This window comes from Melospiza melodia, unplaced genomic scaffold, assembly GCF_035770615.1.
Source record: "Melospiza melodia melodia isolate bMelMel2 unplaced genomic scaffold, bMelMel2.pri scaffold_37, whole genome shotgun sequence".
In the NCBI taxonomy this organism is placed as follows: Eukaryota; Metazoa; Chordata; class Aves; order Passeriformes; family Passerellidae; genus Melospiza; species Melospiza melodia.
In genome coordinates, this window is record NW_026948690.1 from 4,223,024 (window position 1) to 4,245,999 (window position 22,976).

Sequence of the window (22,976 nt, forward strand, 5' to 3'; positions counted from 1 at the left end):
TAATGGGAAGGCAGGATCCCCTGTTCCCCTTAGATAAGAAATTAACATAGGAATGTAGCCTCCCTAAACCGAATACCAGTAACTTTCCATTCCCTACTAACCATAGATGGTAAAGACAGAACCCCCTCTGACTTAGAAAACCCCCTAGATTATAAAACCCCACAAGATGAGATAATAAAGGCTTTTGGACTGTCCACCACATTGGTGTTTGCATGCTCCTTGGCCCGAGCGACCCTGGAGAGTGGGTCGCCATGCCGTTTCCTCAGAACCAGGTTGCCTTGCCTTATACCAAAAGGCAACAACTGGTGCCGACACCTGGGAAGCTGATCAGCGCCCAGGGAACGGGGATTCGCCTGGACAGAGGACGGCGGATGCACAGCTGGCCTAGTGCAGTGGGAGGGATGCTCCGGACCAGCGTGAACCATGGAGTCCACAGCGAGGGTCATAAGTCAGGCTCATGAGCAATGGGGAATTAAATGTGAGCTCAGGAATTCTAATCTTGCTATTGCAAGGCTCCTAGAGCTGGAGACGATCAAACGTCCGGTAAATATATTACACTCGGAAGCGTGGGAGAAGTGCACTGCCGCCTCAGCAGAGGATGCTAAGTCCGCAGGCAGTGGTAAAAGCCTCAAAGCATGGGGGAAAGTAGAAGAGGCCCTACGCAAAATGCTAGAAGAACAGGAGAGGTGGAAAGCCACGCGTACACGTTTATTAGCTACACCAAAGCTGGGGTGGGGGCCGCGATGCAGACCGCCTCTGAGAGCGATCGGATTGAAGGCAGGAATATGCGGGGGCCGGGCGAGTTCCACCCCTTCCCGAGCCCAAGCCCAGGCCCCCTGGATCCCCCAGGAGACCCCCCGGAACACCCAGGGGACTCCCCGACCCTCCCACGGAGCCCGCCAGGTCCCAGCCCCCCTGCAGAACCGTCCGAAAAATCAACGGTTTCTCTATCCATCCCTTCCCCGCCGGTCGCCGATCCGGTGCAGGAGGCGGAGCAGCGTGCGCGATCCTTCTGGGAGGGACTCACGGAGGAGACGCGGAATGCAGCTGGATTGTCGGACCCCGCCAGGATTGGTAAAAACTCTCCCCCGCCATATGCGTTTGAAAATGGCGCCGAACCACATGGCGAGGGTGGAAGGGAGGAGGCGGGGGGCGGAAACACAGTCAGCCTGCTTAACAAGGCATGCGCGGGCGAGCGGGGAGAAGGGGCGGCCCCCGCGGTGGAGCGTAAGACCAATCAGAGCGCTTAATTCAAATTAGGTCCTTATAGGGTAAGGATCTCCCCCAGCAGGAGGCAGGGGGTGCCCATGGGGAGGGAACGGCACCACCCCCGAAGGGAGGAACGGGGTCAAAGCCAAACAAAACGGCATGGAGTGCCGGAAGTGTACCGGCAGTCAGCTTCCACCTCAGAGTCAAGTAACAGCTGCTCAGACAGCTCAGAAGAGCCGACCGAGTCTGGCTGGGACTCGGAAACTGAGAGAGCAGAATTAATATGGTTTCGAGTGAAACCGAATAAAGCTTTAAACAATATCGGGAAACAATCACAACACAATCGGGGAAAAATAAAAGCAGCCTGTGGGGACCGGGCACCAGCAGCCTCCATGCACACTTTCCCGGGGGGGGTTGCCGGAGCACTGGGGAACCAACAAAGGACATATACCCCAGTTAACCCAAAAGAAGCCAAAGCGATTTCAGAAAAAGGGGTCAACTCAGCTGTAGTACCCACTCGTGAGGACGACCTTGCTAGCAATAACTATCTGCTCACTTTTGATATTAGGCAAATAAGCCGCATGCTTTTTAATGGGGCGGGGCGGATTGTATTTAGGCAGGAGTGGCAGGATGACCGCGTTAGCCCAGGCTTCTGGGGATAGGGTAGCAACTCAGTGAGCTGTCCACAGCCGGCACAGCTTTCCCTGGCAGCACCCTCACTCCAAGCACCCCCAAGAGGGATCTGTAGGAGCTGCGGGAAGACACCTCGCTAGGGAATGCAGATCCAGGCCCCAGGGAAACGGGAAAGGGAAGGGGCAGCCAGGAGATCACCTGGTGTCCACAATCACGGAAACCCTTCAGGGCAACGGCTTCGAGATCGCGAGCGCAAAGATCAAGAGCGGACCCTGCATGACCTTCCTGGGAGTGGGGATCACAAGCTCCTACATGACCCCCCCAAGGTGAAAGTCCGTCGAGACATCAAAGCACTCCACGACATGCAACACCTGGTGGGATCGCTGCAGTGGCTTTGCAACATCGTCCTGATTCCTCCCGAGGTCATGGACCCTCTATACGACCTCCTGAAAGGAAAGCACCCCTGGGAACCCAAGGAGCTGACGCCGCAAGCAACGAGCTGCCTTGACTTCATCAAAAGCCAGATGTCCACTGGCACACTTGCCAGGTGGAACCCAGCCGTGCCACTGGACCTGTACGTCCACTTTACACCGAAGGGGGGAGTGGGAGCACTGGCTCAAGGACCTTCTGAAAAGGCCCGACCGATTCAATGGGTGGTTCTCGGAAGACCTGCCCGTGCTTTTTTCCCCGGGAATCGAATGCATCGCTAACCGCATCATGAAAGGCAGGAAACTCACCTTGAAACACTTAGGGACAGAGCTGACAAGCATCCACCTTCCATTTCGCAAGCAACCGACCTCGGAGTCAGCCACAATATCGGAGTACCTAGCCCTTGCTCTCACCGGCTTTGGAGGAGAAATCTCCTACTCCTCCAGACCACCCTGGACTCAGCTGCTGACCGTAGTCGACATGGACATGCCGCCAAAGGTCAAGGACCGACCGCAGCCAGGACCAACGGTCTTCACAGACGCTTCCTCCACGACTTCAACCGCAACGGCAGTGTGGCAGGCAGGAGAACAATGGCATTGTGTCAAAGCATGTGACCTCACACTGTCGGTGCAACAACTGGAGGCAGCAGCAGTCGTCCTGGCATGCGGACTCTTCCAAGAAGAACACCTCAACATTGTAACGGACTCTATATTCATGGCAAGGCTCTGCCTAGCCATGGCAGGACCAGGTGTGTCAACATCTGCAGCAGCCCTAATGCTGGAAGAAGCACTCTCCTCGCAACAGGGCACTGTGTCAGTCATTCACATCAACAGCCACGACCCAGTCAAAGGTTACTTCCAGATGGGCAACGACAAAGCGGACGCCGCAGCAAGGGGCGTATGGACGTTGCAGGAAGCTTGTCAACTGCACAAGTCGCTCCACATCGGAGCCAAAGCACTGGCGAAGAGATGTGAAATCTCGACAGCGGACACAAAACATGTGGTGGCCACCTGCTCTCATTGCCAGAAGTCACCCCTATGGACCTGCAGGGTCAACCTGAGAGGTCTCAAGCCTTCAGAGATCTGGCAGTCGGACTTCACCTTGTGTCAACTGCTGAAGCCCCGAGCATGGCTTGCAGTGACAGTGGACACTTATAGCGGAACGATCATAGCCACACAGCACCCCAAAACAAACTCCAAAGCCACAATTCAGCACTGGCTGACAGCCATGGCTTGGCTTGGTATCCCCAAGCAGGTCAAGACGGACAATGGCTCCAATTTCACCTCCAAACCAGTGCAAGAATTCGCCTCAAAATGGGGCATCACGTTAGTGCAAGGTATCCCATATAACAGTACCGGGCAGGCCATAGTCGAGAGAGCAAATCAGACCCTGAAATCCCAGCTAGAAGTATTGGCGAAAGCAGAGGGCTTTGCCAATGCCATTCCCCCAGGAGATCAGGCGCGTATGTTGGCAACCGCTTTGCTAGCACTGAATCAGTTCTCTAGGGGAGATGAAACAAACAGTCACGTCCAAAAACACTGGGCCAACCGAACGCTAGAAGAGGGCCCACAGGTGGTAATTAGAAACGAGCTAGGTGAATGGGAATGGGGCTGGAGGTTGATTCTCACAGGGAGAGGGTACGCAGCTGTCAAAAAGGACGGCAAAATCAGGTGGTGTCCCCTTAAGTCAATTAAGCCCGACCTCCATAACGAGCAGAATGAGACTGATGGGAATTGCGAGTTTCTGTTTACAGGAGATGCTCGTGGGACGTCCTCGTGACGTGTAGATCCCCATTCCAGAGGAAAGTGACAGACCACCAAGCCACCAGGCAGCGCCCGAGAGACCCGCATGGGTGGGACCCAAGCATCAACTGTGTTTCTGTGTGATTTTACTGTTGGGGCTTGTTGCCAGAGGGCAAGCCAGCCCAGACCACTACCCCCATCAGCCATTCAGAGGGGTCATGCGACACCTTAGTAGTGACAAGGTGCTCAAAGAAATCACCACACCGAGCACCCCATCCTTCGTGCTCCGCATCACCAACCTGTTTCCAGGACGACCAAAGGTAGACCCCAATTCCCCACACGCCACACACATGTACCTATCCTACTGATGCCCAGCTTCAAACCCTGGGAAAAGCTACTGTAATCACCCAGGGTGGGGATATTGTGGGCACTGGGGCTGCGAAACCATAGTTACAGATGCCAGACCATCGGGGCCTGGGTGGGATCCACAAGAGCCCGACAAATTCTTACAGTTCACCTGGGCACCCAGCGGCTGCAAAACACCCATCTTCCTACATGGAAGCTTCTATCGAAATCACCAAAAATTTGGAAATGCACAGACTACAACATGACGGTCTTGCAGCCACATCACCCCAGTTGGGCCGTAGGCAGAACGTGGACCGTAGTCCTTCAAGGGTCAAAAGAGAGGGTGAATGTGCGAATTATCAGGCTCCAACCATCGGCGCCCTGAGTGGTCGGACCCAACAAAGGGATTAAAAGCGTGCCGAAAGGGAGAAACGTAACCTACCCTAAAACCTTACCCACAGGGGTCAGCAATGTCCCAACCGGCCATGTGGAAGCCTTTCAGACAGGCCGCTCAGCCAGGTCGGACTCAGACCCAATCCTTCGTATGTTAGAAGCTACCTTTGTATCCCTGAACGAATCCAACCCTAACCTAACCGAATCCTGCTGGCTTTGTTACGATGTCAAACCCCCTTTTTATGAAGGAGTCGCCTTAAACACTCCCTTCAGTTACTCCACAGCTGACGCCCTTCACCAGTGCAGATGGGATAACCCTAGCAAAGGAATCACCCTGAGTCAAGTCACAGGCCGGGGCAATGCAAGCCTAGCTAGGCGGAGAGGCAACATCTGCACCAAAGTAGTCAAGCCCGACAGGAAATACAATAAGTGCGTAGTCCCATCCGCACCTGGGATGTGGGTTTGCCAGTGGTCTGGAGTGAGTCCCTGTGTGTTCCTTGCCGAATTCGATGACTCTAACGACTTTTGTGTCCAAGTTCTGATTGTTCCTAGGGTCGTGTACCACTCAGACGAAGAAGTGTATCACCTTTTCGAGGAACCCAGCTGGCTCCACAAAAGAGAAATAATAACAGGTGTAACTATCGCAATGCTGCTCAGTCTAGGAGCAGCCGGAACGGCCATGGGTGTCTCAGCCTTAGCGACCCAGCACCAAGGACTGTCCCAGCTGCAAGCGACAATCGATGAGGACTTGCAAAGGATGGAGAAATCCATTTCCTTTCTAGAGAAGTCAGTCTCCTCACTCTCAGAAGTGGTCTTGCAGAACAGGCGGGGACTGGACCTCCTGTTCATGCAGCAAGGAGGCCTGTGTGCCGCCTTGAGAGAGGAGTGCTGCTTCTACGCGGACCACACAAGAGTTGTAATAGACTCCATGGCGGAACTCCCAAACAGACTGGCTCAGAGACAGAAAGACAGAAAAGCCCAACAGGGTTGGTTCGAGTCCTGGTTCAGTCAATCACCATGGCTAACCACCCTGATTTCTACCCTAATAGGTCCATTGGCAATGCTACTTTTAGCTGTTACCTTCAGACCATGGCTGCTGAACAAGCTAGTCTCATTTGTTCAGACCCGTCTAGAACGGGCCAACATCCTGTTCATAGGCCGGCAACAATTGCTGTGAATTCAACCAGGGAACACTGCCAGTCACAAGATTTTCTAAACTTCCCTGGCAAAAACTTACTCAGGTTCAACAAACCCCTTTCCCTTGTCGAACTACAACCTTATACCTCATTTCAGTGCCTATGTATATGACTACTTCGTTCATTTGTGAAAAGGGGGGGGGGAGATGTGGTAGATAAGGACAGGCGATTGGAAGATCATGCAATGTGACGGAAAGCAGTAGGACTCCTTTTTCCCCTAATCCCTTAAGATAAAAGATCTCTCTAGGAATGTAACTAGGAATGTAGCCTCCCTAACGGTAGTGCTAGTAACCTTCCACCCCACTCCTGATAACTTTCCACTCCTTACTAATCATACAAGGTAAAGCAGACCCCCCTCTGACGTAGGCAGACCCCCTTAGACTATAAAACCCCACGAGAAGAGATAATAAAGGCCTTTGACCGTCCACCACATTGGTGTCTGCATGCTTCTCTGGCCCGAGCGACCCTGGAGAGTTGGGTCACCGTGTTGTTCCTCGAAACCAGCTCGCCTTGCCTTATATCAGAAGGCAACAAGTGTACACTGTAGCATGAGTCCATAAGACGAAATATTGAAGGACTGGCTGGAAAACATAAATATCCTTGTTGGCAGTGTCTTTTTGGCCAAGAAATCCTTCAAAGCTCTTGTAACTACAAGTCTTGCGGCCTTGTGAGCCATGCAGTGGAGATGTGAGCCAAACTCACCCTTCCTCTCTATGTAGAAGAGAAGAAAAAGCAATGGCATCATCTAAAAAACTCAGAGGTCTGCTCTCTAGCTTGTTCCAAACACCCTCAATTCCCCCAAAGTGGGATTTAGCTACAAAGAGATGACAAGGACTCTTAGAGCTGGCTCTTTGACTCCAGAGCAGCTGCTTTAGAATCTTTCACATAAGCCTGTTCAGTTATGTGCCAGAAATGTATCATTAGAAGAAACTTTCCCAAGTGACTTTCATGGAGGTCTGCTTGAAGGGTATTTGAGGAGAAAGGCTCCAGCAGAGGTCTGGGCTTTGGCCTAGCTGTGTCCCCTGCTGATTGTGAAGTGTGCCATCAGCAGCAGGGCTTTCTGGGCCAAAAAATATCATCAAGTCCTTTGGACTTCCTCTTTTAGGCCTCTAAGAGCTGGACCAAATTTCAGGGCACATTTGGAGACCTCATCTATCTGTGGATGGACCACCTAGGATTTTCCCAATTGCTGGGAATGGTTCTCCAGGTCCCTGGTGTAAAACGGGGCTCCCCAGCAACTGCACATCTGCAAGATGATAAACAATTGTCTTGGTTTAAGAGAGAGGTGTCTGCTAATGAAGGCAGAAGGCTTCTCTGAAATGGAAAATGTAAATCCCCTCCCTTCAAATGATTCTAATTTTGAAATTCAAATGCTCTCAGGGAAAGATATGGGGATAGGACTGAGCCCGCAGAGCCGGGCAGTGTTTGCTGATGGTCTGAGCCCTTCCCAAAGATCCTGTGCGGGCTGTCTTAGACACCTGGGGCCAGGCATTCCTTCCAGCCTGGGCCACTTTGGCTGGGCTGGGGGCAGCCCCAGGGCACCAGGGAGTGTGTGCAAGGGCCCTGGGTGGCACGCTGCAGCACGGTCTCTGTGCCATGGAACGGAACCCGGTGACCAAGGGCCCTTTTTTTACACGTGGGAAATAGAAGCTTGCCCAGGTGCTGGGAACACACAACAGGGCAGAACGGGACAGAGCGGTGCTGTGAGGAGCCCCCACACAGCGCACTCGTTCCCGTCTGACCTGAAGCCTTTCCGAGGTGTTTTTCCTGCAGCTGACCTCGAGGCCAGACTACAGGACTTGGTGACCCGTGGCCTTCCCGAGGCTTCTCTTCTGCAGGTGCCCACACAAAACCAGTCATTATCATGGAGCAGAGACCCCTGAAAGTGCCCAAGGTGGCCTGGGGGGAAGAGGAGGAAGAAGGCCCTGGAGATGCCTCAGCACATGAATCCAAAGAGGTGGTGCCGTTTGAGCTGTCGCAGGAGGGTGAGTGGCAGAGCAGGGCCACAGGGTTGGTGCCCGCAGCCAACTTGGCATCATTCCATCCCACCCCATTTTATCCCATCCCACCCAATCCCATCCCATGCCCATGGACAGGACGGAAGAGGGGCTGGGCAGACACCCCGCAGGGGCCATGCTCCATCCCCTTGGGCATCCCGGGGCTGTCCCTGCCTGGGCAGAGCAGGGCTGGGCCATGTTCTCCGACCTCTCCCGCAGCCCCTCAGCTCTGGCTGCGCTCGCTCTTTGCCAGGTGCAGCCCTGCAGCGCACACAGGAGCAGGAACGCACCCGTGGCCTCTTCCGCAGGCAGCCCAGGTACCTGCAGCCATCCCCACCTGGGCTGGGCCTGCTGGCACCGTGCTTGGAGCATTCCCTGCAACATCCCTGGCTTTTTGTGAGGGAGTCAACAATGTCGATTGTTTCGCTGGTTTTGCTGGTTTTGCTGCCGCTGCTGCCGCTGCCGCTGCAATTGAATCTGGGGCCATTTGTCCCTGTGTCCGTTTGTCCATTGCCTGCTCGCTTCCGTGCTGAGCCTATGCTCCCAGGGGGCAGCCCCTGAACCTGTCCAAACATGGGAACTTTGCCGTGTTCAGCCAAGACCCAGAGTCTGGACTCTGGGCAGTAGCACAGGAATCCCCTTGGTCACTGCTGTGCATCGTCCCTGGTGAGGGTCAACCTCTATTGGAGCCCATTCTCTGAATTCAGAGTTTTTACCTGACCGAAGTACTGCATTTAGCTGAGCAGCATTGCTTTCCATTAAAAAAAAAAACAAAAAAACAAAAAACAGGGAAAGGCAAACTGTGTATAGCTCATGGTATTTTACAGTGTCTAAAACATGCCAGGTCATGGATCTTAGAGGTGAGATCCATTTGGAATTAATGGGATGGAGAAGTATTGCAAAAGGAGGCATAAAAACAAAGAGAGTAAAACATCTCAGATTGTTTCTTTCTGTTTTCATTTCATTTCCTAAAACTGTTTCAGTTCTTCCAGAATCTTGTCCACAGTCCTGTTTGCTCTTTCCAAGAACCTTTCCTGGAGAACGAGGTGCAGCTTCTGTCACAAAGATGTGCCACCAATTGCAGCTTCTCTTGGCTTTCCACGCCGTGCGTGCAGCACGACTCTTGCAGCAAAGCAGGACAAATGTTTGAAGAACTTTACAGCTTGATCTTTCTTTTTTTTGTGGGCTGGGCACTTGTGCCATTGATGAGGTTTTCATTGTTACTATTCTACACTAAGAAAACATGACAGGCTACCAGGAATTGTTAGGGAATGCAAGCCTGACTGAATGCAGAGAAAGAATCTCCAGAGCCTGCAGCCAGAAATGGAGAGCTGTGTGATAATCATTCCAGCATCCTCATGGACATCTTGAAAGTGATGTAGAAGATGAAAATGGGCTGACAGAGAGAGTTTGTTTCTGTGTTTAGCTCAGATGCTTCTACATCTCATGCATTGATATAAATCTAGAGTTACAGTCAGTTCATGAAAGGCACCAGAACAAGCTGGATCTCTCAGGAGATGACTGAAAGAATCTGAAAAGGAGAAATGCGGGGAATGACTTAGTGAGCTTTGCCTATACAAAGGATCATTTTTGCTATTAATTTCCAATCCATTCCCTCCGCTTTTGTCCTTCCTTACAAGGTCATTTTCATTCCAGATTCCTCATGAAATGGGAACCCTGAGCTTGTGGAAGTGCCTGAAAGATGCCCTGTACCTCTGCAGAGACACTCAGGCTGAAGCAGGAGCCGGAGCCCTCTCTGGGGCAGCCTCCTCCGAGCTGGAATTTGTGCCGTGCTGGGAGAGGAGGAGGAGGAGGAGGAGAAGGCTGGCGCTGTGTGGCAGGAGCAGGAGGTTTGGGCCGCTGCCCCGCAATGGGGCTCTGGGCCTGGCCCCGCGTACGCTGAGCTCCCGACACTGCGGGAGCTCCCTGGGCTGGGCTCAGCTTCCCGCTGGGCCTGGTCAGCAGGCTGGGCTCCCGCTGGGATCCGCAGCAGCTGGAAATACCTCTGCGCATCTCCATTTGCTGCTGCTGCTCGGAAGAAACAATGCAGGGAGTCAAGAAGTTCTGGTTTCTCTTTCTCCTGGTGGATTTTTTCATTTGATTAGATGCTCCAGAGGTAATTTCTGTAATTGTCTCTGTCAGTTGATTCTATTTCAGCAGCAGCAACAGGGCTGTGTTTGATCACTGCAAATGCGGCCTGTGTGGCTTTAATTCTTCTTGACTTAGTGCTCAGGGACTTGTGAGCATTTCAAGATCTTCTAATCATGATGACCATGACTCGCCTATTGCTGGCTGAGGGCCATGTACAAATCACCAACAGGATGGGACTGCTAAAGAACATGTCTTTAGCAGTTTATTTGTCAGCATCAGTCTCATTACATGCTTATGAGAATGGGATGATGCCAGCAGCTCATGTCCTCGGCAGCAGACAAAGAACGCAATGTTACCACTTACTTTAAAAGTTTCTTTACTAATCCCACAAAGCAAAAGCATATTGACGGTAGTTCCATCCAACCACTATAAGCACATGTACCTTTGGTTAAAACATTGCTTGCTTACTTTGAATGAAATACCTTCTTGTGAGCCTTAAAACACAATGCAGAGAGCTCAAGCTTAGAATTTCCTAATATTCTTTTCTATAGCTTAGGGAGTTATTCTACCAAGCGTTAATATAAAAACCATTGTTCTATTTGTCCTTACTTTCTACTTATAATAGAACTTTTCTGCTGACAAATCTTATGGCTACTGCTTAGCTCTAATCACAGTTCTGCTGTCTCTGAGGCCCGCCTTTTGCAGTTTTCCAAAAACCCTCTGATATTTAGGATTCCTAAATTCACTGTCACAAAAGCACTCTGGGGAGCACTGATTAAAAAAGGCAACTGCAATTTTACAGATAATCTTCAAGTGGCAAGCAGAAGAGTGGCAAGAGCAGCCATGATCTCCGATTCCCAAGGCAAAGGCAGCAACAGCCTCCTGCTGTCACCTCAGGGTGAGTAAAACAGAGCTGAAAACAGTGCTGGAACCCGATCCGTTCTTCCTCTGAGGGCTGGCTCAGGGCAGCTCAGGCGGGCCCTGAGCAGTCAGGGCTGTGTGTGGGTGATTGCTGCTCTAGCCCAGAACGGAGCTGGAAAAAGCCCTTGGGAGCCGAGGCAGGAGCAGGCGGGAAGGGGCCGGCGCTGCTGCTGCTCCTGGCCGGGAGCCCCAGCTGGGCCGGGCCGGCGCCCCCTGCACTGCGGCTGCTGCTGCTACCAGAGCCGGGCGGGACTCGGGGACAGGGAACAGACGGGGGGGACAGCAAAGGCCTGGTGACTGCAGGGATGGTGGCGCTCGGGCCAGCGCCAGCACAGAGCTTCAGCCCGCAGTTAACCCCAAGGGAAACGCTGGGGAAAGGCTCCATTTCAGCCTTTATTTACTTGTGGCTGTCAAGGGACTCAAATAAAAGGAGAACAAGCAGGACCCGATCTCTTCTCCTTTGGAGGAGCTCCCGGCCTGGGGCTCTGGGGTGAGGAGCTGTGAGGGGCAATGAGGGGCTGTGAGGGGCCGTGAGGGGCTGCGAGGGGCTTAGAGGGGCTCTGATGTGACATGAGAGGTCATGAGCTGTGAGGGGTCCTGAGGGGCCATGAGGAGTTTTTAGGGGCCATGAGGGGCTCTGAGAGGCCATGAAGGGCTGTTGGGGCCTTTGAGGGGGAGAAGGTCTCTGAGAGGCTGTGGGAGGCACCTCACGGAACCAAGGGTCACTTATGACACTGTGGAGCCAAGGAGATTTTGTTTGTAGCATGGAAACTGATGGAGTCAAAAGTCCATTGTCACCTTCTGGGGCCTCATGGAACCATGGAGACCATTATAGCACTTCAGGACCCACTGGAACCATGGGGTCATTGTGACACAGCAGGGCCTCATTTAACCAAGGGCTCATTTTAGCACAGCAGGGCCTCATGGAATCAAGGGGATCATAGTGGGGCTCCATGAGACCACGGGGACATTCTGACTCTGGGGAACCAAGGAGACCATTGTGACATTCAGGACTGCATGGAACTAAGAACTGATCTGATAGTGAGAAGCCCAACGGAATCAAGTGTCCATTCCGTGCTTCAGGGCCTCATGGAACAGAGGAGCCCTTGTGACACTGCATGGCCTCATGGAATCCTGGAGATCATTCCGGCACTTTGAGGCCTCGTTGAATCAAGGGACTCTGCAGGGCCTTGTGGAACCAAGGAGCTCTTTCTGAAACTGCAGGGCCTCATGGAAGCCATGAGACCATTCTGGCACGCTGAGTCCCCATAGAATAAAGGGGTCAGTATGACACGACAGGCCTCATGGAACCAAGGGTCCATTGTGATCCTGGGGAGCCCCAATAGAACCAAAGGGCCATTGTCAGACACTGCAAGGCCTCATGGAAGCAAGGGGCCATTGTGCTACTGCAGAGCCAAGACCATTGGGCCTTATGGAAACAAAGATCTGTTGTGATACTATGGGGCCTCATGGAACCAAGGGGCAATTGTGATGCTGCAGGGCCCCAGGGATCCAAGAACATGGAAAAAGATCTGGTTGGCTTGGCTTGACTGTTTCAGCTGACCTTTGCATATTAAGGGTTGTTTCTCATCAGCTCCTGAAGCCCTGGAGTCCTGTGCTTTTCTTCCTGTGGGAAAGAACTCTCCTGCTCCAGGGGTTCATGGCTGAAATTGGGATTCTACCTCCATATTTGATTAATCCAAAGATTATCCCATATGAAACCTGCCAGAACAGACAGCTCAGGATGGCCTTGGCATCTTGGAGGCCACCTCTCATCTGCCTTCAAAACACTGTAGGGCCAAGCTTCTCTTACCATGGAAAAAACATCTTTCAAGTCCAGGTGTCCATAGCCAAAATTGGGAATTTGCCTCCAAAATTCACGATATCCAAGGATAGCTCCCAGACAAAAGCTGCCAGGACTGTCTGAGTTCCCTTGGCTTCCTGAGGGCCAGTTCTTATCTGCCTGTGAAATACTGGGGCTCTTTAGTTTCCTTCCTATGGAAAAGAACTGTCCATGTCCAGAGGCCCATGGAGAAAACTGGAATCTGGCCTCCCAAATTCCATTTTAAAAAGGATTGCTCCCAGACAAAAGCTGTAAAGACAAACAGATCTGCTTGGCCTTGGCCTCCTTAGGGCTGCCTCTAATCGGCCTTTGTAACACTGAGGCTCTGCCCTTTCCTTCCTGTGAAGATGAACTGTCATTCTGGTCCAGGCACCCATGGCTGAAATGGAATTCCACCTCCAAAACTCCACAAATATCCAAAGGTTGCTTTCAGACAAAAGCTGCAAGGACAGACAGTTCTGGCTGGCCTTGGCCTCTGGTGAGTATCTCTGATCTGCCTTCAAAACCCTGGGGCTCTGTGGTTTCCTTCCTGTACAAAGAACCGTCCTTCTTGTCCAGGCACCCATGGCCTCAAGCACATGAGCACTGTACAGGGACAGAGGAGCTCTGTGCTCAGTGGGGTGGAGACTGAGGACAGCAGAGGAGAGCCCTGGGAGGGACGGAAGGGTGGTTTCAGAGATGGTGGATCCTTTTGACATAGTAGAGAACAGCCTGAAAAAGGAAAACATCAATGCCAAGGGCAGCTGGGGAGGCCCAGATTGGGAAAAAAGAGAAAGAAATTTTGCTTCCTGGGAAGGGCTGTGGTGCAACACATTCCCCAGAAGGAACCTGGGCCAGCCCAAGGCTTTGTGTGGGCAGGCAGAGGCAAGTAGGAGGCAGAGCTGTCAGCAAAGGAAGGGGCCAGACAGGTGGGGCAGCCGGGGGTTGAGTTTTACAACATGGCTTATGTGGTCCAAGACCAACTTTCACATTGCCAAAAGATGGCTGCTGCTTTGGGAGATATTATTTGGCCAACACCCCTGTCAATCACTGTAACATAGGGCGACCAGGAGAGATTCACATCAGACTCTGTCAGTAGATTGGTTCCACTGAAGGACAGAAGTTTATTCAGTATTATCTTCAGTTTGAAAGTAAGAGCAGTCTTCTGTAGCAGGGGACATGGTATACCATATGGAACATGTGGACCATGGTAAAAGATGTTAAATAAATAAATAAATGAAATACATTAAATTAAAAAATACATTTATAAATACATAAATACAAACATTCCCAGATGTTCCAGGACAGCCTCAGCCTCATGATCTGAGAAGAAAACTTATCACCATGGGTCAGCAGAGTGGCTCTCCAAAAGGCTTTGCAGAATGGCTGGTATTACTGCCTAGTGTTACAGGGTTAATACTGGGATGCCAGGAAGTAGCATTTTTGAATTTCACTAGACTTAATATGGAATGTTAGGGGAAGAACCAAAGAAGGAAAATGGAGGGATCAAGGTGGTTTGGAGAGAAATAGACATAGGAAAATAAAGGAATAATACCATAAGTGGGGTCACTCATGCTGACAGATGCTGACAAATGCTGATCAGTGTGCTTGTAAGGCCCTGCCTTTCACCTGGTGCATGCACTGTTCCACAGTACCCTGTTTCCTCATTAGACTCTATGTGTATTGATTGCTCTGCAGAGCCAGTGGGATCTGGTGGAGTCAGATGAAAAACCTTTTTGCACACTTGTCTGTGTGTATGAACATGTCTGTATGAGGTAGCTGAAAAGTTGAGTGTCCAAAGGCCAGCAACAGGGTGATCCATATGGTGTTGATAAAGGTACCCTTTATCATGGTACGCCATGATAACTTATCCTTTGGGGCTCAGTGATCTAAAGATTTATAGAATGTCTTATGGATAGGCCTTAGTTACCCTTAGTCACCCCTTTTTTCCTCTAAAGATACAAGTGACATCAGGTTAGCAATAATTTCACACATGAATTTCATAAAAAAGAAGCACCATAAGGATGCAGGACAAAGTAACTTCCCAATTGTTCTCTTCAGTTATGTTTCAAGCTTCCAGAACAACAGTTGTATTGAAAAATTGAATTGAAATTGAAAGATTCTAACTTGGCCCCTTCCAGGAGTGCTATGGTGATGAATCCCTATGCCTAAAATTATTCCTAACCTTTGTATTAGATATTACACACAAAGAAGGACAACCTTCTATTCAGAAGGATCAGTTTTATTAGAATGAAAACCACCAAAGGATAGTGTAGAGACTTATGATCCGATATTTTCAGAAAAAAGGGATGAGAATTTATGTTTTAGTGTTCTGTAGCCATCCATGTGGACAACATTCCAATATGCAAAGGTATGTGTCCAAAAGGTACAGGGGAACCTGTTCCCACAGCCTGTAGGGACAGAGGCGCAGGGCAGGGACACCGTGGGACAGCCTGGGCTGCACAGGGCACAGGCATGTGCAGCAGCTGCAAGACAGCCCTGCCAGAGCCAACTTGGACAGCACTTTGGCCATGGCTGCTGGGCCTGGGCCTGAGGCCACGAGGGGACAAGTGACCCTTGCAGGCCTGGGGCCTCATTGCCTCCTTGTCCCTGCTCAGCAGCCTGGCAGGGGCTGCTCCATGCTCCTGCCCTTGCCATTGCACATCCCCACATGCCAGTGCCCATCCCGGGAAGAGCCCTGAGCAAGGAGGGAGGGACAGGATCTGCCTGGCCAGGGGCTGGGGCTCAGGCCTTGGCCCTTTGCATTCCTGAAACACATCCAGCTTTGCTCAGCACCAGAGACACCTTTGCCTTGCTTGTCCCCAGCTGTCATCACTGCCTCCAGTGTTCTGCTCAGACTGGAACCGGGGGACACTTTCTCAGTCGGATCTCTCAGTGAGATCCATTAAAACTTCAAGAAACTTCAGCGTTTCAATTTAATTTTGAGTTCTTGAGAAATTTTTGAGCACTCTCTCAGGGACTGAGTTTGATATAAATAACAACCAATCCCCAAGCAGCTCTTTAAAGTCCTTGTGCTGTGTCTGTGCTGCTGAGCTTTAAAGGAACAGCTCTTCCCAGGACCAGCTCCTCTCCCAGCCCAGCAGGGCTGAGGGCTCTGCCTGCAGACACTGAGGGGACAAGAGCCAGGCAGAGACAGGCTGAAGGCAATCAGGATTGGGAAGACATTGAGCTGAGACTTCACTTGGGGAAAGATCTTCACAGTCCTGTGCATGGTGAGTGTGTGGGTGCAGGGCAATGTCCGCTGTGCTCCTGGAGGAATCTCCTGAAGCCAGCACACTCCACAGCCTGGGAGATGTGTCAGGAGGACTCTCCCAGTTTCTCTGTGGCACAGGAGGAGGAGGAGGAGGAGGAGGAGGAGGATGTGCTGCAGAGCGGGCCTGCCCTGGGCACCGTCAGAGGGACAGGGCAGGAAGGCTCCTGCTGCCAGGGACGGCTGCAGGGGGTGAAGCTGGGGCTGCAGCCAGGGCTTGCCAGGGCTGTCCTGCAGAGCAGCTCCTGCAGCCCTCAGGGCTCTTGGCCAGCCCAGGGCATGTGCCACCTGCCAGGGGCAGCTCTCAGCCTGCCTGGCAGCTCCCCATGGACACTGCAGGGAAGGAGTTGGAGGTGGAAGGACCCACTCCCATCAGGGCAGGCTCCTCCTGCTGTGGAGGTGGTGCTGCATGGCCAGGGCTGCTCTCAGCCTTCTCCTCAAGGGAAGGGAAAGGGGCTGTCAGCTTTGGCTGTGTCACTGAGTCTCTGTTGTGGTGTGCTGTAATGTCCCATTTTAGACTTCCCGGTCACTTCCCCAGGTGGGCCTGTACCTCTCTCCCTTCCCCCTTGCCCCCATGCTGAGTGCGTCCTGTCAATCAGGCTTAACATTCCAGCAAGGCGTCGTGTGGTTGGTCAAGTTCAATGGATGCCCCAATGCCCAGAGGTCATTTGCCTTTCTGGGTGTCATCTTCCCCTGAGACCCTGCCCCTCTCACCTGGTTGGTGGCTCACCTGTACCTCCCCTCCCCCTGTCCCTGAGCTTAAAAGGTGAATCAGACCATGCGGCCGGGTTTTTCTGTTGGAGCAGTTGTTCACGTTCAGACCTCTGTAACCATGGAATAAACCTCTGGACATTAAACCCTCCAGCAGAATCCTCTCCCTTTTCTCTTCACCATCGCCTGAAGCTCTCCTCTTGAGGTAAACGGGGTTCCTAACAAGCCTGGACTTGTTCAGTGCCCAGCTGCAATCTCCAGCAAGCCAAGGTATCTCTGGGGTGATACACCGCAGTTGCTGCCTTTGGCCCAGGCACAATCTAACTGGTAATATTGGGAGCCTTTTTCCAATATTTGGCGTCCCTGAGGCGGGCAAAGCGACTCTGCAGCCGAAGACAGACTCGCAGTACCTCAGAGAAGCTTCTAGCAGCCGTGCATCCAGCTGGAAGGGCTTTGGTTGCAAAACCCTCAGCTAGAGACTTTGGGAATATTCCCAGAAGAAGTTTCGTGGACTGTTCGGCGCCTCTGGAAAGCCCAGCTCCTTTCTGGTGAGCAGATTTTCCAGAAGAAGAACAGGGGAGCCTATCTTGCCCACAGAGAGGTCTTGTTCCGGTGAAGAGACCTGCCTGTACCCAGCCAGATACAGCTTCCCTTTCGGGTGAGTATCTCTGCTCTCGGTAGAGCAGGAGCTCAAAAACAGACTCTGCCATGAGTTCTGTTCCATTTTTTGCCTTTGCATTTTTGGCTGCGTAGCCCCACAGATGGGAATTCATTGCGTTCTAGCTTTTAGCTTTCTGCCACGTGTTTTGCTGTCTTTTGGAATTCGCGCTGGAGCAGGAGCTCTCTGCCCTTCCCCCCGGCTCTGCAGCGCAGCGTGCTTGGCTCTCTCCACGTGGTCGGGAGATCTTTCTCTCTCTGTGCGGGGGAGGGGGGGCTCTCGGCTCTCTTGCTGTGGGGAACTCTCTTTCTCAGCTCTCTGTGCGGGGGAGGGGGGGTTCTCTGCACACGCGGCACGGGGGGGGGGCCCGGGTTTCGGCTTGCCATGTGGCGTGGCTGCTCTCTCTGCTCCACGGGGGGGCTGCATTCCACGGCGGGGGAGGCTTTGTTTCCACCTCGGCTCGGCAGGGCGTGCCCTGCTGCTGCTGCCCGGGAATTTTAAAAGCAGTATATACAGCAGCATTGTAAAGCTTTTGTCAGCTCGTTATCGCTTTCCTATCTGTGGGTTTTTTTTTTAAATCGGTAGCTGATTTTAGCTTTGTTTTTGGTCAGGCGGGATTTAGTCCTTTGCTTTTTTACATCTAACATGGGTTTGAAACTCAGCATTGTACAAAAAGGAGTGTTTTATAATATTGTTACCATTTTAGACAGTGGTAATGTTAAGTTCTCAAAGGGAAAATGGAAACAGTTTATAAGATGGCTTTTCCTCCACTTCCCAAAAATCTCCCCTGAAGAAATCCACATTATTCAATTCTGGGATAAAGTTGGGAATGAATTGATAACATTAGGACAATCTGGCAATGCACCCTCAGCTAAATTTGTGTTCTGGAGTTTACAAATTTGAACAGCATTGCTCAAACAAAAGGAAATGGAGAAAAAGCCAAATGTAAAGCCATGTACCTCTGCTCTCCCTGTTTCTCCCTCTCCTAGCTCTAAAACCCCTAATCCTCTTTCCCCAAAATTTGGTATTTTAAAGAGAGCACACTCATTGGGAAGTCGACTCCCAGAGTCTGCTAAAATGCCTGAGTTGCCCTGTCCACAAGGCCCTGGCCAGGCTGCGTGGAACCTTTCCCAATCCCCTATGTCCCCTCCTCTGAAAACCACAGCACGTGTCAGCTTTCCAGAGAGCAGTGATGCCCAAAATGGCCCCCAGTCCCCAGGGGTCCACAAGATGGTGGATGCCACGTGGCATCTTCCCAAACCTTGTCTTCTTCTTCCCAAAATCCCCTTAACCATCCCAAAACTCCAGCCCCATCCCCCACTCCTCCTGTTCCTTGTGATACCTTTCCCCCTCCCTCTCTCTTTCCTGCAATACCCTCAGCTCCGCCCCTCTACTCCTCCCAGGGGGCGTCTGCCGACATGATGTCACCAGGCATCCCCGCCCCCTGCTCACCCCCTGACCTCGCCCCCTGTTCCCACGGTTTCCCCGCTTCTGGCCGGCCCCCTGTCCCCACCCCCTGTACCCGTTGCGTCCCCGCCCCCTCCCCGGGTTCCCACGGTGGGGACACACACACTGCCTGTTCCCAAACCTGTGGCTGTGATCTCAATGCTTCTGTTTCAAGGGATACAGAGCAGGGAACAGCAGATTCAATGCATAGTCCCATGTTGTCACTGGCTCCTGTTACCTTTCAGCCTGCAGCTCAGCGGGGAGCAGCTCCAACTGCTAATTGGAGTTCTTTTAGATGACAATTGATTAAAGAGATCTGTAAATCTCATAAAGAATATGGTCCACACAGTCCATATTTCCGTGGCCTTTTAAATTCTGAATTGAGTAGGACTGTGGTGATTCCATATGATTTAAAACAACTTTTTTCCTGTCTCATGACCTCCACGGAATTCAAATTATGGGAAATAGCATGGAAACAAATGCTAAAAGATGCTCTCCCAGGCTTGCATGCTGATCCAAACACAGCCAAAGACAACAGTGGTAACCCTATCACCATTGAGCACCTCTGTGGTGAGGGCCAATGGTCTTCACCCCCAATCCAAGCTACTGCAATTCCTGCAGAAACACTCGAGAAAGTAAAAGAAGCAGCTGAAAAAGCATTCTTTTCCCTACAACCTGAGGGGCCTTTTGAGCCCTATAGTAAAATTAAACAGCTACCATCAGAGCCTTTTTTTTAAATTTGTAGAAAGGTTAACTAGAGCCATTGAAATACAAGTTAAAAAAGAGAATGCTAGGGAAGCAATTTTAGAGGAAATGGCATTTACAAATGCAAATTAACAGTGTTAAGCGGCAATCCTGAGCCTTCCTGTAGAACCACCCCCCACATTAAAAGATATGCTTCTAGTGTGTAACAGGAAAGTGCCTCTGATGAGTGTGGCTGAAGACACCAGACCAAGGCTGCTGCCAAGGCCACCTCAGCATGTTGCCATTGCCAGCCCTGCGCCTTTCCCCTCAGCACATCAGTACCCTGGGCAGCAGCAGAGACCAGCAATGGCTGAGCCCACAAAACCATGCCTGCTTTGTAATAACCTAGGGCACTGGAGTAACCAGTGCCCCCTGAAAAGGGAATTTGATGAATTTAGAAATGGCAGGGGAGGAGAACTATAAGCCCTCCCTGGGGGTCAACAACAACAAAAAAACTGAAAAGGGAGCACCCGCCTGCCAGGCGTGCAGACACAAAAAGAGCAGACCAAGGGAGTAAGTGTAGCAAAACAAATCAAACGTGCGATAATATTAATGTTTGTGTAAGTGAAGCAGGTGCTTCAAAGACTGTGTATGATTTAGGTGATCCTGTGTTAACCATGTCTTCTGTCAATGAGCCTTACAGGTTGCAGCTGACAGGGTCACTCCACCTGAAGGACACTGACTTGCATTTTGTCTCTGTAAATCCTGAACAGAAGGGTACTTGGAACCGAATTCGTTGCAAGTGCATCGTCATTGGGGACAGCAAACACACACCACAAGAGATCAGAATGGCTCTGGGAATGACAACATCAGATCCTAAGCAATTCGTTCTCGGCCTGCATTGTTTCCACCCACCCCTGTTTCTTCCCAAGGGACAAATTGTTGCACAAGCTATCCCTGTGCCATCATTACCTGAAAGTACTGAAAAACAAGGGCCCACAGTCGCCCGGGTCCAAGTTATTGGGAAAGACAAACCCAAATTATGGTGTTATGTCAGTGGGAGTGGGGAGTCTAAACGCATTGAGATGCTTGTAGACACAGGTGCAGACTGCACAGTGATTCCAGTACAAGACTGGCCAGCACATTGGCCTTTGCAAAATGTTGCAGGTCATCTTCAAGGTGTAGGAGGTCTGCAATTGGCAAGACAATCCAAAAGCATTATTCAATTCGAGGGACCAAACGGACAATTGGCAAATATCCGTCCATTTGTGTTAGATTATTCGGAACCTTTGTTAGGGAGAGATTTAATGGCCCAGTGGGCCATCCAGTGTCACAATTGATATTCCAGGCTCTCCACAGAGTATTTGTACAGCAGTCATTGAACAACAGTGCCCCACCCAAAAACTGAAGTGGATAACAGACAAACCAGTTCAGGTGAAACAGTGGCCGCTCAGTAAACAAAAAATAAAGGTGCTTGAGGAACTAGTGGAAGAGCAACTAAAAAAAGGGCCACATTGTGGAGACCATGTCCCCATGGAACTCTCCAGTGTTTGTCATCCAAAAAGCTGACAAAAATAGATGGCGGCTCCTCTGCGACCTCCAACAAATTAATAATGTAATTGAAGATATGGGTTCTCCCCAGCCTGGTATGCCATCCCCAACAATGCTTCCCCAAGATTGGAAATTAGCTGTTTTTGATATTAAAGATTGTTTTTTCCAAATCCCCTTGCACCCTGACGATGCACTGCGTTTTGCATTCTCTGTCCCTTCCATTAATATGGAATCACCTATGAAAAGGTACATTGGAAAGTTCTTCCTCAGGGATTAAAGGTATCTCCAGCTATCTGCAAGTGGTATGTCTCTTCCGTGCTTTCCCCAGTACGTGCAGCCGCAGAGAAGGCCATCATCTATCATTATATGGATGATATCCTTGTGTGTGCCCTCAATGATGATTTACTCACACATGCGCTTGACCTAACGATCGATGCATTGATTGTTGCAGGGTTCGAGCTCCAGGAAAAGAAAATTCAAAAGATGCCACCTTGGAAGTATTTGGGCTTAGAAATTGGAAATAGGACCATTGTTCCTCAAAAACTAGAAATCAATCCAAGGATCAAGACCCTTGCGGATGTCCACAAGTTGTGTGGGTCTTTGAATTGGGTAAGACCATGGCTCGGTCTGACCAATGAAGACCTTGCCCCTCTTTTCAATTTATTGAAAGGGGGAGAGGACCCAGGTGCTCCTAGGTCTGTTACCCCAGAGGCACGGAAAGCTCTAGAAAAGGTTCAAATTGCATGTCCACAAGACAGGCCAACCGATGCCGGCCTGACCTGCCATTCAAATTTATCATCCTAGGTAAGTTGCCACACCTCCATGGAATTTTTTTCCAGTGGGAGGAAGAACAAACACCTAAGGCAAAGGACACACCAAAAAAGAATTGGGACCAGAGGGACCCTCTCTTGATCATAGAATGGGTTTTCCTCAGTCACAAAAGGTCCAAGAGACTGACAAAGCCTCAGGAGCTGGTAGCGGAACTGATCCGGAAAGCAAGGACCCGGATCAGGGAGTTAGCAGGATGTGATTTTAAGTGCATTCACATTCCAGTTGAGTTAAAATCAGGTCAAAATACTAGGAAAATACTGGAACAATTGTTTCAAGAAAATGAAGTGTTGCAGTTTGCTCTGGATTCCTACTCAGGACAAATTTCAGTAGCGCGGCCCGCTCACAAATTGTTCGAACAAGATGTTCAATTTACCCTAAAATTGAGAAGTGCTCTAAGTAGGAGACCTTTAAAAAGGGCTCTAACTGTCTTTACAGATGAGTCCGGGAGGTCCCACAAGTCCGTTATGACTTGGAAGGATCCTCAAACCCAGCAGTGGGAGACAGACATTGCTGAGGTAGAAGGTTCACCTCAGGTTGCTGAATTGGCTGCGGTTGTTAGGGCCTTTGAAAGGTTCTCAGAACCATTTAATCTGATTACAGACTCTGCATACGTGGCAGGAGTAGTATCCAGGGCAGATCAAGCAATACTGCAAAAAGTGTCTAACATCGCACTTTTCGAATTGCTCTCAAAACTGGTAAAGTTAGTCACTCACCGAGAGCAACCATTTTATGTGATGCATGTCAGGTTACACACTGACTTGCCAGGGTTTATCGCTGAAGGCAACAGAAGGGCAGATGCTCTTGCTGCACCTGCAGTGATGGCCACGCTCCCAAATGTTTTTGAACAGGCAAAAATCAGCCACCAGCTTTTCCACCAAAATGCACCTGGCCTGGTTCGTCAGTTTAACATCACTCGAGAACAGGCCAAAGCGATTGTGGCCACATGCCCAAATTGCCAACAACATGCACTTCCTACAGTGAGTATGGGAGCAAACCCAAGGGGACTGAACAGTTGTGAACTGTGGCAAAGAGATGTAACACACATA

The 22,976-nt window shown here is 50.9% G+C and overlaps 1 protein-coding gene across 1 annotated transcript in view; it reads left to right on the top strand.

Moving 5' to 3' along the window:
* Positions 1-251: 251 nt before the first annotated feature.
* The window catches only part of LOC134434466 (nicotinate-nucleotide pyrophosphorylase [carboxylating]-like), a 75,641-nt gene continuing 52,916 nt past the window's right edge, over positions 252-22,976 (top strand). Inside the window, 1 exon segment of the mRNA XM_063183120.1 lies at positions 252-448. Coding sequence (XP_063039190.1) covers positions 252-448 — 197 coding nt within the window.